The sequence below is a fragment of the Thunnus thynnus genome, chromosome 19, assembly GCF_963924715.1.
Source record: "Thunnus thynnus chromosome 19, fThuThy2.1, whole genome shotgun sequence".
Taxonomy (NCBI): Eukaryota; Metazoa; Chordata; class Actinopteri; order Scombriformes; family Scombridae; genus Thunnus; species Thunnus thynnus.
In genome coordinates, this window is record NC_089535.1 from 29196970 (window position 1) to 29212849 (window position 15880).

The following is a 15880-nucleotide window of genomic DNA, read 5'->3' on the forward strand; positions in this document are numbered from 1 at the left end:
TAAATGAGGTGTGGCACAATGTCATCATCTGTCCATTGTTTTGTTATAGCCTACCACCACATAACATGTTCATGATTGAGTGATATACAGTATATACTGTATATCACTCAATCATGAACTTTTGTGTCTAAGTGATTGGACTGGACCAATTTTTGAAATTGGTCCAGCGACAGCGAGAACACTGCAGCCGGCAGCTGTGAAACAAGCTGCCATGTAATCCTTTGGGGCAATAGAGGAATATATTTATGAAACAACATAGGAGCAGGACACAGAAGTGTAGGCAGGCCAAGCTACACAGAACACAACTAAACCGAACAAAAATCCTACAAAGACTGAACAGAAACCCAGGACCCAAAAACTGAACAAATGAAGAGATGAGGTGCAGGTAGAGAGATGGGCAGAGAAGATCAGGAGAGGGGAGTGAGGTGATGAAACAGGAGAACAGACAGGGAGCCATTTGGCTGGAGGAACACAGGGAGGATGACAGGGCTGACGAGGCTGATACAGGGCAGGTGTGTAGGTGGGCAAAGCAAGCACAGGAACACAGCAAAAAACACAAAGCCAAGAAAACACAAAATTCTTCATAATAAACCAACCTGGATAGAACCACGACAGAATACACATGAATACAACTCAAATACACAAGCAACGCTACAACCTCTCTTCTGTAATAAACAGAAAACCAAAATAATCCTCTTAATGACTGAATATAAACTATGTGATGAATGAATAATGAAAACAAAGACAGACTACCTAATAAAGGCAACTTAAATAATATCATGCCAGATAGTCTTTTAAAAACACAACTCAAATCAGCCTTCTCCAACACAGTCCAGTCTTCCATAAAAGGGAGAAAAGGCTGAGGGCTCTGGTGGAATGGAGGAGAAAACTGAACAGCCTCAATAACCATAAAGAAGAACTGGAATTAAACAGACACACAGAGTGTTATTTGCTGTTTGCACATTGCAGATATATTTGCAAGTCCTACAGGACTCTTGCATGCCTGTACATGGGCTGTAAGTGTTGCATTTGTTTTGATGAGAAATAATTTTAAGTTATTAGGAGAGAAAACTATTTCATGATTCAAATCGAGACTGTCCTTCCAAGAAAACAACGATGGTCCCCTCCCCACTCAAAAATGTTTTTTTTTACTCATTTTTACTTTACCTTAAATCTGAGTGTAAGGTGTGTACATCACACTAGTTGTGACATCACAACTAGTTTGGACCCAATTGTGGTCCAGTATGAAACCTACACAAGTGTGATGTGGAAACTTGAAGCCTCCAATGCACAAACTCCGAGAATGGACTTTACAGTGAAGTAGGAAACATCTTGTGTCCAGCAGGAAAACTTTTCAATTAAAAATATTTTCATATATGAGTTGATATTATTTTAAACAAGGTAATTTAACTCTTTGTGAAACAACATATCTGACACAAATGATTACTCCAAGCAGATTATTTGTCTTGTATTGTATAGTATAGTATATGTCTTAAGACATGTCTGAAGGGGTGATGTCTCCCTGAACCTGACCAAGTGGTTTTTGTGTCCTAACCTAACTGGACCCTAACCACAGGGTTGTCAAATGATAAAGCAAATTTATTTTTCAGCAGTTTTAGAAGGCACACACAGTGATGTTATTCTGCTGATAGGGGCATCAGATCAGAAAAACACTTTATACTGGAGTACATGGACCAACAATGTATTTTGTTGTTCAAATTGCAGCATGCATGTCGCAAATTTGGTGAGACGACCCCAGAAATGTTAAGATGTTTTGCCATTCAGTGATTCTGATCAAGTGTACATAATGTGCAAATATGTACAGTGTACGTAATGTGCACAATACAGGAAATAGTGGGGTTCAAGGCAGTTTGTTTGTTTGTTTTTTGTTTCTTATTACTGTGTGGGTTGGTCTCAGTCTCAATGTGTCTGCTATGCTTGATGATGTCATACTGGAGGGGTCTTTATTTATAAGAGTTACAGCCTGTAGAATGAAGCTGTGGAGGTGGCAGGTAGTCTCAGTCCTTAGGGCTCAACAGTAACTCTCAGTCTACATTGAGAGTATGTAACTCTCACCTTTACATTTGAGTACAATTTTTGCATTTAAGACATCTCTGATTAGCATTTACACTGAAGCTTTTGGATGAAGATATTATAGATATGGATCTGTAATATACCCAAGTAATCAACTTCATTCTGCTCTGTCTTCTCGTCTACATTCTGGCCTTCTCTTCCTTGCTTCAGAGTGACTTCCTGGTGGTAGACAAGTGTTGGTGGGGGAGAGGAAACACGCATGGGAACATATATGAACTCGGAGAGAAGAGAACATGTAAACTCAACACAGACAGAACCAGGACTGAAACCCACAGTGCTCTAAGAATCTTGTATGTTGAGAAACACTAGCCTCAGAGGCATGTGTTGACGTTCAACATTTAGATAAATGAATGTTTCAAATTCCTTTAGTGTGAATATGAATGCATTGCGAAACTAACTGCCATGAATGTAGTAAGTTCTAAGAGCTTGTGCTATAGCTCCACCTTCTGTAAAACTGAGGAGCTACAAAAACATTACAACTGGACTCCACAGCACTTTTGATGAACAGTTGAGGCAGCAGCAGGAAGCAGGCAACGGAACAAATTAGGCCATCATGCATTTTTATAACAAACTTCAATAAAAAAATAATAGTATTAGTGGTTTTCATGTGGAAATTAATTACTTTTTTTTTTTTTTTTTTTTTTACATCAGGACAAAATCTCAAAGGGGACGTGAACACATTGGGTTTTTATAGCAAGTGCACTGGCTGGGATGGAACAATAGCTTTTACTGAAGAAAATGTGTGTGTACTTGCTTGAGCTCAAATAGAGTGCAATGCATATCAGAGAGCTTGTTGTTTAAGGCAGTTAAAAAGAAAAGTAGGAGAACTCAGTCAGGCCACTCTACATGTTCATGCTGCAGCTGGATAGTGTGGGGGTAAGATCACCTCTTGGGGAGTGGAGGACTTGGACAAGACTTAGACAAGAATCTAAGCATAGAGGATGTTTTATAATGTAGAGATCATAAAGCCACCTGAGGTAAATTTGTTATTTGTGATATTGGGCTATATAAAAAAAAATACTTGACACAGCCACAGTAAAGTTTTAACAAGGAACTTTCGTTCTCCTGTGTGCTTGTTAGATTTGCCCATTTCACCCACTACAGCACTGGGGAGCAATGTCCACTCCTGCAAAGACAAGAGCATGGCTTGCACGAGTATGTACACTAAGGGTTCTTCTCAATACCCAGGCTTGCGTTATTTGCAAGTAGTCCATCAGGACCTCAAGAGTGTGGAGGTTCATCAGAGCTGGGACACTCTTGATTAATAAAGACCTCTTGTCACTAACGCAAATACAAATACTGTACATGACCCAATTGAGCTCAGATGATTTGTTGAATTAAGAGTTAGATCAACCAAACAGTATTACAGTTACAGTGTGATGACAGTAAAAAACTCATATTCAGGAGCTCGGAGGAGAAGCACATAGCTTCAAGGTAGGCTACATAAAACCACCACCGCCTGCAGCCAGTCCAGGGCTGGTCCATCCTCCTGTTGTGTTCAATCCAGTCTCATAGGATTTACTCCAGTGAGGCCTCTTGACAAAAACAGTGCACTACAGCACCAGTACTACAGGAAACTAGATCACAAACACATTCTATTCACTTCCCTCGTTTGTCTCCTGCAGCTCTGCTTTCTTCTCTGGTGGGGCCTCCACTTCTGCCCAGCCTTATTGTTATTAACAGATAAAATAAAATGTAAGAGTCCTACTTAATAAGTATTTTATTGGCTGCTACCTAAAAAAGGTAGTCATTATTTTAAAAAAGAGAAATGAACAGTCACAATAACATGAGTGTATGAATGTATATATGTATGAGGTATATAATATAGCAAATGGACTATTCTGGTTTAATTGGTTTTTGATTTATAGGGAAAATTGCAAAAAGTGTTACAACTGTCCCTGGTCTCCCCTACTGTCAACTGCAGTCTTGAACGGAATGTCCCAAATGTCCTCTTTGTAATATTGCAGTGTGAATATAAAATAACCAAAATATCCGCCTAAAGTCATATGGGGGACGTTATTATATGACCAATTTAGACCCATATGCGAACTGATGAAGTTGTCATCAAAATGTTCTCATACGAGCAACAGGTGACCATATGGGAATTTATGTTTATGCCCCAAATGTCCTCTTTGTAATGTTGCACTGTGACCATAAAATAACTGAAATGGAACTTCGCCCGAAAGTCATATAGGGAACTTTGAACTACAGCACTTTCACAACCAAAAAGGACGTTTTAGGAACGTCCCCAATGATCTGTAAAAATTTGGGGCGTTTGTCACCTTTCTCTAAAAGAGAACTTTTAGGGAACATTACGCAAGGTCCCAAGAACGTCCTCCTACATGGGCTGTTATTTCTCTGTACGACGTTAAATGAGTTTTCCATACATTTATTTTTCTGTCAACCATTTACAGCTTTTTATCAAAATTTTCTTTTGTACTATCTTCCATGTTTCTTAGGATATGTATACCTAAAATATCTATGGGGCCATTTATCCATTTTATAGGTAAATTGCAACACAGCTCAAAATTTGTCCCTTTCAGTGATCCAATTCGTAATCATAGTGAGATTTTAGCCCGGAAATAACAGAAAAAATATTCAGTTCCTCAACTAATGCAGAGAGAGTAGCAACATTTGGTTGAATATGAAAATTAACATAATCTGCATACATTTACATTTTTTATTCTAAACCATTTATTTTAATACCTTCTATTTTATTATTGATTCCATTTTTTTCGGCCATAATTTCTATTGCTATGATAAATAGATCTGCGGAGAGTTCAGTGTTGTATTGGATTGCATTACACGGAAATGCGTATATTACTTTGTCCTCCCCATTTACAATATGTAAAAGACTGTGGACAAAACATGCTGTGATTGGCCAGGAGAAACCAGTGGACAGATGCATTTCTTTTATGGTGTGCCCTGAAGTGAGACTCATAGGCAAGGCGTTCCCTCAGACCATGTCCACCCCAACAAGAGCTACCAATCAAAGTCTTTAAGCTAGGCGCTCAACCATGGCTGTATTACAGAACAACAGGAAGAAATTGTTACGGAGCGTAAAGAAGGTCTGCCTGTAAGCCACAGCTCAGGGCGGAAAACTCTCTCACGCGCCAGACAGCTGAACCGAACAGCACCCATTTAGCTCAGAGCGGAAGTTCGCGGAGTGTCATGATAGCAGAGTTTGACACATAGTTACATGAGTTCGAGGAGAGACCGCTTCTTAATATCATTCTTTGCCGCTCAACCTGGCGCCACGGCGGAGTCAGGCCGTCGACTGAAGGTAAGTCAGTGGAGTGTGAAGGAAGTAGTGGGAAAGGTGTGGCACATTAGGCCTCCTGTAACTTCCCCTGCATGCTGGCATCATAACAAGGAGGAAATATTGTTTACTGTACGCATGAGTTAGCTCCGTTGTTTGTGTGGAAAAATGACGTGAAGTTAGTCAGAACTATAGCTACCACTAGCTGACATAACTAAGGACAAAACTCTCCAACTCCATGCTTATTAATCAGTAACGTTACATTCCTCAGCAGTGCCAGGCTAGATAATCACACTGACTGACTTATGGCAGCACATGGGCTTGTCATTATGGGGACATTGAAATCCGTGCAATACGTCGGCGTTTATACTGGCCTCAAAACATTCGTTTCATAAGTTTCATAATCTAGTTCGTTTGGAATTGTTACAATTTTCTGGGAGACAGTTACTTTACATGAGATATGATTCAAACATGATGAGAAAATTGTATTAAAAGCTTAGAATATTAGATGAAATGTTAGTTGTGAATAGACCTTTTTAACAGCAGACATTTTGGCCGCAGGGAAAGCAGATGTCACTAATAACATTAAAGATGGCTCCCAGTTATGTATACATGACAGTGTGACAGTGAGCCTCAATGCATCAATACTAGGAAACTACAACTCAAGCAGCTAAATGGAATTCACCCATTATTCATTTTATTCTTTACACTTGTGTTTTTCCTACTCTCACATGTCAAAATGTCAAATTTTATATTACTTATTGATCAGATGACTGTGTATAATGTGAAGGGTGGTCACTTGAAGCAACCGAACCACACAGAATAATAATCAACTCTGCAGTTTCCTTCAGCTTTTTAGCATCTCAGCTAATTGTTTTGTTTTTACAGCCCACAACTTCACTGTTTGGTTGAGTCTCAGCGTTCTCATCCAGCAGTAGCAGGCAGATATTTTCAGTGACTGATTAACCCACTGTACACTACCTGCTCAGCACCAAATAGCAGACAAACACAGTTACACCCCATTCAGAACAACACAGTGACGTGTTGGGGGTATGTATCTGTATGAGTGTCAGCTGACCCTCAACCAGGGTTTAGACGCAGCCTGGTTTTGAAGACCTGGTGTTACTACCTGGAATAGAAATACATTCAGTGATATCGATGTTTAATTTGTCAAGAGAATAAACACAGAGAGTGAAATGAAACTACACAGCAGACTGTAGTCTCTGCTAACAGTGAGAAGCAGGGTGATGGCTGTAAACATGCGGGTGGAACATGCGTTGTGTATGCCCACATCATACGCACATCTGCTGTCTGAAGGTGATATCAGACAGTAGCTGGTGGACATAGTGGAGCATTTAGCAGCTAAAGAGACAGATATTTTTCTCAGGAGTTGGTGGAGACCAAACCAGAGCTAAATGAGAGTCAATATTGGACTTACACTCATCGGTAATGGTCATGTTAAGCGTGAAAGTTCATCCAAAGGTTAAGGTCGTGGGAGTTTTCAACTTCCTCTCACAGTCTTCATCAGAGAACGGAGTTTTCTCCTAAACAGGCGATTTTGCCGAGCACACTAGACAATTCAACTCAATAAGGTTAAAAAAAAAAAAGGTTTGATTGGTCAAGAAACATGAAAAGTCAGATGATCGAAGCGTGGGAAACAAATCATCAGATTGACAAAATTTCTTTGGAAAAGAAAGGAAAAGCATTTGGTAATAACAAGCCATGTGTCACAGTTGATTTCCTGTGCTCATTTTCGGTTGTATTTCCAAATAAATGTGTTTCTGTTGAAACTTGGCTAGTTGTCAACCTGTCTGACTCAAGCAGTCTGCCAGACCGCTCATGATTCTTGACCAGTTGGACTTATTTTCAGCAATGTCACCATGGTCCTACATCTCTGCAGTTATTTGGTGAGTAAAATCTTATGTTCAATATGAGAGGATTTTCACATATCACTCATATGTGATGTAGGAGCTTAGGAGACTGAAGACAGATAGTATTAACATTCTGAAATACAGGACCAAATTCTCTCAATGTGACTGCTGAATACACAGATATCACATTGGTATCTAATGCGTAAATCTCTAATTCTGTATTGTTTGTGCATAACGGGGCTGAATCACCTTTCCTGTTCTGTAGATGGGAGACGCCCAGTAAGCCTGTTGATCTGTGCCAGCGCTCTTCTCTCTTCCACCATCATGATGACCGGTCGCTGCACTTTGTTGCCAGAAGTTTTGCCAAATGCCCATGTAAGATTCCAGCCCGAGCCTGACTCCGAGTCCATGTGTGGGTTCTCTGAAGAGCCGCCTCTTCCAGGAAAAACCATGGAGGCGTGCAGCGTGTCAGCCGGCGAGCAGCTTCAGTATTACACACAGGTGTCTACCAAGCTGGACGCTCAACTGATGCCTGCGGCATTGGACACGTACAGCAAACAGTGGTAGGTCATGTATTCATTCTAGTTTTTCATATTTAGATAGATCAGATATATGCAAAACAGTAGTTGTAGTGACCATTTACTATACTTAAAAGCCTACTGCTGCTACTGTGATATGTTTGTAGTGATTCCCAGGAAACGGCCAGTTTGTTGATGAGAAAAAGTTCAGATTTATTATACAGATCGTTTCAGCGCACCGCTTGCTGAGAAAGTATGTCCGTTGTTGGTGTGTTGGGAACAAACAAAGGCTGGAGCTTAAGCACAGTCATTAATCTTAAATGTCTACTCCTTCCCCTTACTCGTGTCTTCTCCTCATGTCTTAGTCGCTCCTACGTAAGACACGAAAGCGAGATGCAGAAAAAGATGTGAGCGGAGAGGAATTTGAGGAAACATGTTTTTTGAGAAATAGATGTCTGAGGTGACTTCACTTTCTGATGACGTCTGTTCAGCTGAATCACCGCTGGCTCAGCTTTCAGTCTGTGAATGTTAACAGCTCTTTAATGACGCCTTGGAATTTGTAATTGTTGATAATGTGATGATTTGGTAAAATAATAAGAGCACACAGTTATCACTGCTAGCACAGCGCTGTAGTGATGTCCTCTAACATGACAGAGAAATGTGAAATGTTCAAATAAACAGTCTGACAAGCATCCGCACATTATAACATGAACAGATCTGTCAAACCACAGTTGGCTCAATACACATGAGACACTTCTAATGTGTAAGAATACACCCAAAACACAAAGAAGATATGTTTCTACTGCTCTTCTCCTTGAGCAGCATCCATGATCCAGGTTAAAATGGGAAAATGAAAACAAGTCATCTTTCTAATGAATGATGAAAGTTGATTTAATGCTTCATTATTAATCAGACATACAGTGAAGACAAATAAGCTCAAGCCTCCTTGCTCCTCTGAATAGCAGTAAGGTAATTGAGATGTCCTGCGTGATGGCAGATGGAATGATTTCTGGATCAACCTAGAGGAGTGAGGAGCGAGGAGACATGGAAATAAGGTCATGAGAAAAACACCCACTGGGTGCTTTCCACTCTGCTAATTTATACCTCCCGCCATCCTCGCTCCTCTGTCCTCCAGCTGTGAGCTGTGACCCGGAAATAGTTCTCCCTCTGCTATCATCGAGGACGTTCCTATCCCCTCAGTGCCTCAGAGGAGAGAGGAGGAAACAGGACTTTAATGTATTTGGTGGATGATACACAAGAGCAATTAAGAGGGGAATAATAATAATTTAATATCTGCCTGAGCCTGAAAAGGACATCAAACTGTCACAAACTAGTAAGTAGGCAATATTTTATTTAAATATAGCTGTTTTGTTTATTGCTCCTTTACGTTGGTTCTTTTCTTTCAATAATGAAGGGATTTAAATGGTCTTACTCTGTGACAGTCAGACACTGCCATAGATCTATAATCAAATAATAAAACATTAGAGCAGTCATTAGCTGTTTCCATTTTAAATTGTTTCTTCATAATTTCCCTAATTCCATAATTGAATAAAGTTCCTCCGTCCTCACATCTCTTCCTCATACCTCTCTTTCTCCATCCTCAAGACGCAATGAGAAGACGTGTCCCCCGTCTTCCTTCACTCATGTCTCTCCCTCGCATTTTAGCTGCTCCCAGCGAGGATGTGAGAGAGAGATGAACTGAATTCATCAAACATGACGTCCTCGCTCATTTTGTCCTTTTCAGGCTCAGGATGATTTTATAGGAGACACGCAGCTGTGCGGTGTCGCTGTCCACAGAGGATGCACCTGTAGCTCCTCTCTCCTTGCTCCTCGAATCCTCAAGGTGCATTTAACCAGCCGGAGGATGGAGGAGCCAGGACGGGAGGAAGCATAAATTAGCAGAATGGAATGTCTCTATCATAAATGAGCAACACCTAAATCTGATTAACCTTGACCTCCTTATGTACAACTCATATCAGTAATCACAAAAAAGTGAAGCTGCACCTGGTGGTCAGAGGTGTAAACACAAATGACACAAAAATATACATAGAACTGAAATTGGCTCCAAAAATAGTTCTTTTTTAAAAAATTCTAGTAACATCCTGCTTACAAGTGTCTGCTGCATAAAATCATTCAACTGTAATAGCAGTCTGCAGAATGCACAGCAGTATCATACAGTATGCCAGAGGCGTCACACACCCTGCCTGTTAGTCAAGGCGACAGAACCGTCAACCTTAGGAGAGAGTAGCTAACACTACAGCACACTGACTCCAACTCCTCCAGCTGAAGGCCATAGACATGTGCCCATACAGAGTATTTGAAAACACCAAATTCAGAAGAATGGCACTGACTCACCAACTTAACAGGAACCCAGAAAATAATCACTGTTTATTTCAGTTAAATCCGGCTGGAAAAATAGTTAAATTAATTAAAAAAAATGAACAAAACAGTACTTAGTACTGAGTGCTTGAGTAACAGCGGTTATTATTGTGCAATTATGTGAATCACTTTTCCCCAGTTGCTAAACCTCCAGATGAAAATACGTCAAACGTGCATTTTCATTTTCATTGAATGTATATAATCTATATATGCCATACATGATATATTCACACAGTATTTGAAGCATAACAGACCAGTTCCATCTCCTCCTCAGTGCTCTGCCAGAGAGCCCCATGTGTCGGATCTGCCATGACAGTGGGGCCCAGGAGGAACTGCTGTCCCCCTGTGAATGTTCCGGGACCCTGGCCACCATCCACCGCAGCTGTCTGGAACACTGGCTGTCTGCCTCAGGAACCAGTCACTGTGAGCTCTGCCACTACCAGTTCACCGTGCAGAGGAAGTCCAGGCCGCTGCTCGAGGTACAGGATAAGAAAGATCCAGTTCACTGAGTCGTTGCTTCACATTTGGTCTAACTGACTGTACTTTGATTCTTGCCGGTGGTTTAGTGGCTGCAGAACCCAGGTCTTCGTCAGGAGAAGCGCACCCTGTTTGGTGACATGGTGTGTTTCTTGCTCATCACACCTCTGGCCACCATCTCTGGCTGGCTCTGCCTTCGCGGTGCCATCGATCACCTTCACTACTCCAGCCGGCTGGAGGCCGTGGGGCTCATCACACTCACTATTGCCCTCTTCACCATCTACCTCTTCTGGACCCTGGTTAGTATGCTGAGGCGTGGGGCTGTAGATGTTATGCAATATTAACCACACATAAGCCGTACTTCAGTCAGCCTGCCAAAGTATATTTTTTAGCAAAAGTTGATGAAGAGAGTTTGACACCATCCACTTTGATCTGAATCCTTTGACATGTCCTACAGAGCAGTGCATGTCAGTGTCTCCTCTTGTTAATAACATTTTCAGCCAGTTTGAAACCCATGCTCCTGTACTGGATGCAAGTCAGGAGTCTGCTGGATCACATGTTTGGACATTCTGCTAGTATTACAAACTGAAGTAAACCTTGTTTTTGGTTGCTGCCACTTGAAATGTTGAAGCTACAGTAATGGTATCTTGTAACAATTTCTTCTGGATGCCCCCACTGGGGTTGTAGCAGGTCTCCACTGAAAATGACCGACATCTCGCAGAAATAGTTGCATTATTTCCTGTTAAACGCCCACATCTTTCAAACCACAAAATTCCAGTTCCTAACTCTGGTTTTCTGTTATGAAGCTGAGATAACACTGGTGACTTCACTGTGACATCATCAATTGCACTTCTTTCTTTCTTTCATTTTCTCAGACTTGACAAACTTCCTTCCTCACAGGCTAAGAAGTACTAACCACAACATGTAAAAATAGGTGGTGTGACCTTTTTTAAAATGTCCATCGCATAGTGAAAATGCATTTTTAGGTGGAATCCTGACATCCGTCCTGTCCTCCCCAGGTGTCTCTCAGGTATCACTGTCGACTGTACAACGAGTGGCGACAGTCCAATCAGAGAGTGGTTCTCCTGCTCCCCAGGTTGCATAGTGAGCCATCAGCGCTGCACTCCTTCCAAGGCTCCCAACGAGGGAAGCAGCCGTCCAAAGAGTCAATAGTCTGAGCACAGAGCCTTCTCCAAGGCTCTCATTAGGATACGGACACTGTTCATCCTCTGCTCCCTTTGCACTTTCAAGTACTCCTCTGAGACCTACTAGAGCTGATGTCACATGTGTGAATGGACTGGTAAGATGGTCCAAGCAGTCAATGAGCACTGTGAGCTGATGAAGCAGCCATCTTGGCTCCTGATGAGGGGGAGGGACTGCAGGGTGTTCGTCGACCAAATGACAGAGAGATAAACACTGTGATTGTAATGTGCAGTAACAGCACCACGCCTTTGATTAAATTAAGCCCAAGTGAGACATGTTTGCACCATTATGAAGATATTATGGCTATAGCGTTACTTCAAAGAACAGGACAGTTTGACATTTAGAGAAATCTCGTTTATCACATGAGAAGTTTCCCAAAATATCAGACTGTTCCTATAAAATTGACTGTTCTGTAAGCACTTACTTCAATAGAAATAAGCAAGCTGTGGATGTCTTTATATTTCAGCAGCATAAACGAAGACACATGGACGTAAACAGATGAAAGATGTTTGATGTCATGTCGAGCACAGCCTTAAAGTCCTCTCCTGGTACATTAAAAGTGTATTAATATGTCAGTGGGCAATTTTTGGCACTTCTGATTGATAGACACATTTAAACCAAAGGTTATTTTTTGTATTTGAAACGTTTTGTTGTTCGTTCTGTTTTATGTGTGTTTTGATTGAAAATAAAATACAATGTTCAATACATGAGCTGGTGAGGGTAATTTATGGATTTTATGTGGCTCAGATTTATGTGAAATAAGTGAATACATTAGCTTGCGATCACAGAACTGATTTTCCAAATACAACGGAGTCTGGCAGGTATCAAGTAGGAAAAAAATCTCATTAGTAACTGTTGCAGATAAATTAAAAACACATGTCATACTATGTTTGACATTTTAACATATTTTTAAGTTATGTCAAAGGCAATAATGTTGTTTAACGCACAAAATCCAAAGTATACCCGCTTATCTTGTACTATGTACTATTCACAGGCGTGAAAGTTTTTCTTTTGTCCTGGAAACTATACAGGTGCAATAATACATTGTTTCATTTTCATACATAACGTTTTTGCTCATCCACATTCACTACATTTGGATGGACAAATAGGCGTTGATGTATGAAGTTCATGAACTGCTATATTTTCAAGAATGGTAATCGTTTTCCTATTTTACAGTTTTTCAATTCTGCCTTAAAACAACAGTCAGGAGCTAAAAAGACTTTAAATGTGAGACGTAAATCCCATCACAAAGCATATTTCATCCCGCGGCTCAGTAAACTAACAGACTGGACTTGACGTTTGGATTCAGCCTACCTTTGCAAACATGAACTCAATGAGTCTTCATCAGTCAGAGTGGTTATGTGAATATTAACTATTTGGTACCCTGAATGGAAAATGCTAAAAAACCAAATAATCTGCAATGTGATATATTCCCTAAACTGTTTGCCATTGATCTTTGGTCAGCAGGGAAAGCAAGTCTGTGTGTCTGTGAGTTCTGAGAGAAAGGAGGAAAAGAGGAAAAACTGAATGTGCTCAGATTAATTACCATCCTTTAAGATAAAATGAATGCTACTTGCATGAATATTATTTAATAGTCTAAAAGGCTAGAAAGTTAAAAGGTACTACTATTCCTGAGTTGGTAAGCATCTAAAATGGAATTAAATTTGGTGAGAAGCACATAATGACCTGGTCATCAAATTTAGGACTTGGACTTCAAACAGATTTGAGATTTTGAACTACAGAACAGGAACAATCTATCTGCTACGAGGTCATCTCTGCTTTGACAAAGCCTGATAATTTTGGGGGTGAATACAGTTTAAATCTGTAAATAAATAAAAAATATGGAGTGGACCCACCACCTGCAGGGATAGAAACTTGGGTTGGGTGTGTTGCCAGTCAGACAGCAGGCAGGGGCAGGGACCCGGGCATGCTGATCCTGAACATCATAAACTAGTTCTAGGGACATGGAACGTCACCTCCCTGGTGGGGTAGGAGCCGGAGCTAGTGCGGGAGGTGCAGCGGCACCGACTAGATATAGTTTGGCTCGCCTCTACGCACAGCAATGGCTCTGGAACCAAACTCCTGGAGATCGACTGGACTCTCTTTTCTGGAGTTTCCCAGGGTGAGAGTTGCCTGGCAGGTGGGGATACTTACGAGCTCCCAGCTGAGCACCGCAGTGTTGGAATTCTCCCTGTGGAACAAGAGGGTCGCCTCCTTGCAGCTACATGTGGCTAAGAGGAAGACTCTGACTTGCTTGGCTGACTCAGTTTGACTTGGTGTGTCAGTCCAGCATGGCAGGGATTTGCATATCCATTACAACAGGGCTGCCCACTTGAAGATGTGTCTTTAAACGATGACGCACTTGTCTTGAGTTGAAAGCAGCATATAACATCATGGCTGTGACTAGTGGTCAAAGTCACAGCTGTGAAATGGTGGATAAACACATTTTATTTCCTATTAGTTCTTCACAATATAATTCCATTAGTTTGTCAGTGGGAAACTTTTAATATGAAGCAGCAGCAGCAGGAAATGTGTTTTCATCAGCAGTAACTTAACACAGATCAGATACAGCTAAAAGCGATCAGGAAACTGTAAAATAAAGCCGATATCTGAAGTTACAAACAGAAACTTAACTTCAAACCAAAGCGATTCAGTTAGAAGCTACAAAAATACTGAGAGCTGAACACAGACAGAAAAGCATCTTTGACTCTGGTCTTCAACACAGACATGTGTTGAGTCTCACAACACAGCTTGTTTGAGGGGGAAGAGTGGGGAGAAGGGGGGTCGTCACAGGTTGTCTGTAGTCAGTGAGATTTAACTGTAATCAGTTGGCGATGGGTCGGGCGGGTTGGATCAGATGGTGGGGGTGGCTGCCGGACAGACCTGGTAGACCCAAACAAGTTGTGAAGGTGGACTTGGAACGTCTGGCAGAGGACCCTGTCCATGAGGTCTTCAACTCCCACCTCCTGAGGAATGTCTCCTGCATGCCGGCGAAAGTTGGGGACATGGAATCCCAGTGGGCCATGTTCAGGACCTCAGTTGTGGAGGTCAGAGTGGCTGGTCAGAGTTGTGGCTGGAGGGTCGGCGGTGCCTGTCTGGGTGGTAACCCAGACAGCTAAGGCCAGGGTGCTGGTAAGGAGCCTCCGGCCGATTGTCGAACCTCAGATTCAGGAGGAACAATTCAGATTCCATCCTGGCCGTGGAATAGTGGACCAGCTCTTCACCCTTTAAGGGTCCTGGGTGTTTGCACATCCAGTCTACATGTACTTTCTGGACTTGAAGAAGGCTTATGACCGTGTCCCTTGGGGCACCTTGAGGGGGGTGCTGCGGGAGAATGGGGTACCAGGCCGTTGCTGTGAGCCATTCAGTCCTTAAATAACCCACTGAGTGCTGTGCTCGCGTTCTCGGCAGGAAGTCAGACTTGTTCTTAGTGGGTGTTGGGCCCTGCCGGGGTTGTCTCTTTTCACTGATTCTGTTTGTGATTTTCAATCTCAAGGAACAGCTGGGGGGAGGAGAGTTTCCAGTTTGAAGACCTCAGGATTGCTTCTGTGCTTTTTGCAGATGATGTGGTTCTGACGGCTTGAACACACAGTGACCTCCAGCAGGCACTGCGATGGTTTGCAGCCAAATGTGAAGCGGTCAGCACCTCCAAGTCTTAGGCCATTGTACTCTGCCAGGAGAAGGTGGACTGCTCCCTCCGGGGTGGGAGTGAAGGAGTTCAAGTATCTCGGGGTCTTGTTCACAAGAGAGACTAAGATGGAGCGTGAGGCTGACAGGCGGATCGGTGCAGCATCAGCAGTAATGCGGGCAGTGAAGAAGGAGCTGAGCCAGAAGGCAAAGCTCTCAATTTACCAGTTGGTCTACGTTTCAAACCTCATCTATGGTCACAAGCTTTGGGTAATGACTGAAAGAATGAGATCGTGAATACAAACGGCCGAAATGAGTTTCCTCCAGAGGCTCAGCCTTAGAGACAAGGTGAGGAGCTTGAAGATCCGGGCGGAGCTCGGGGTAGACCCGTTGCTCCTTTGCCTTGAAAGGAGCCAGCTGATGTGGTTTAGGCATCTGGTTAGGATGCCTTT

At 42.0% G+C, this 15880-nt stretch overlaps 1 protein-coding gene across 3 annotated transcripts; it reads left to right on the forward strand.

Annotated features, from left to right (window-relative positions):
- Window positions 1-5084: 5084 nt before the first annotated feature.
- LOC137170865 (E3 ubiquitin-protein ligase MARCHF3-like) lies at window positions 5085-12506 on the forward strand. Of its 3 annotated transcripts, none has more exons than XM_067574480.1 (5): window positions 5085-5377; window positions 7490-7787; window positions 10396-10600; window positions 10688-10955; window positions 10991-11611. In XM_067574480.1, the coding sequence occupies exons 2-4, from the start codon at window positions 7549-7551 to the stop codon at window positions 10940-10942; spliced, it is 699 nt and encodes a 232-aa protein (XP_067430581.1). In that variant the 5' UTR covers window positions 5085-5377; window positions 7490-7548; the 3' UTR covers window positions 10943-10955; window positions 10991-11611. The 3 variants fall into 3 exon arrangements, with proteins under 3 accessions (XP_067430581.1, XP_067430579.1, XP_067430580.1); XM_067574478.1 differs by lacking the exon at window positions 10991-11611 and adding an exon at window positions 11618-12506 and having other exon boundaries at window positions 5112-5377; window positions 10688-10897; XM_067574479.1 differs by lacking the exons at window positions 5085-5377; window positions 10991-11611 and adding exons at window positions 7108-7260; window positions 11618-12506 and having other exon boundaries at window positions 10688-10897.
- Window positions 12507-15880: the final 3374 nt, after the last annotated feature.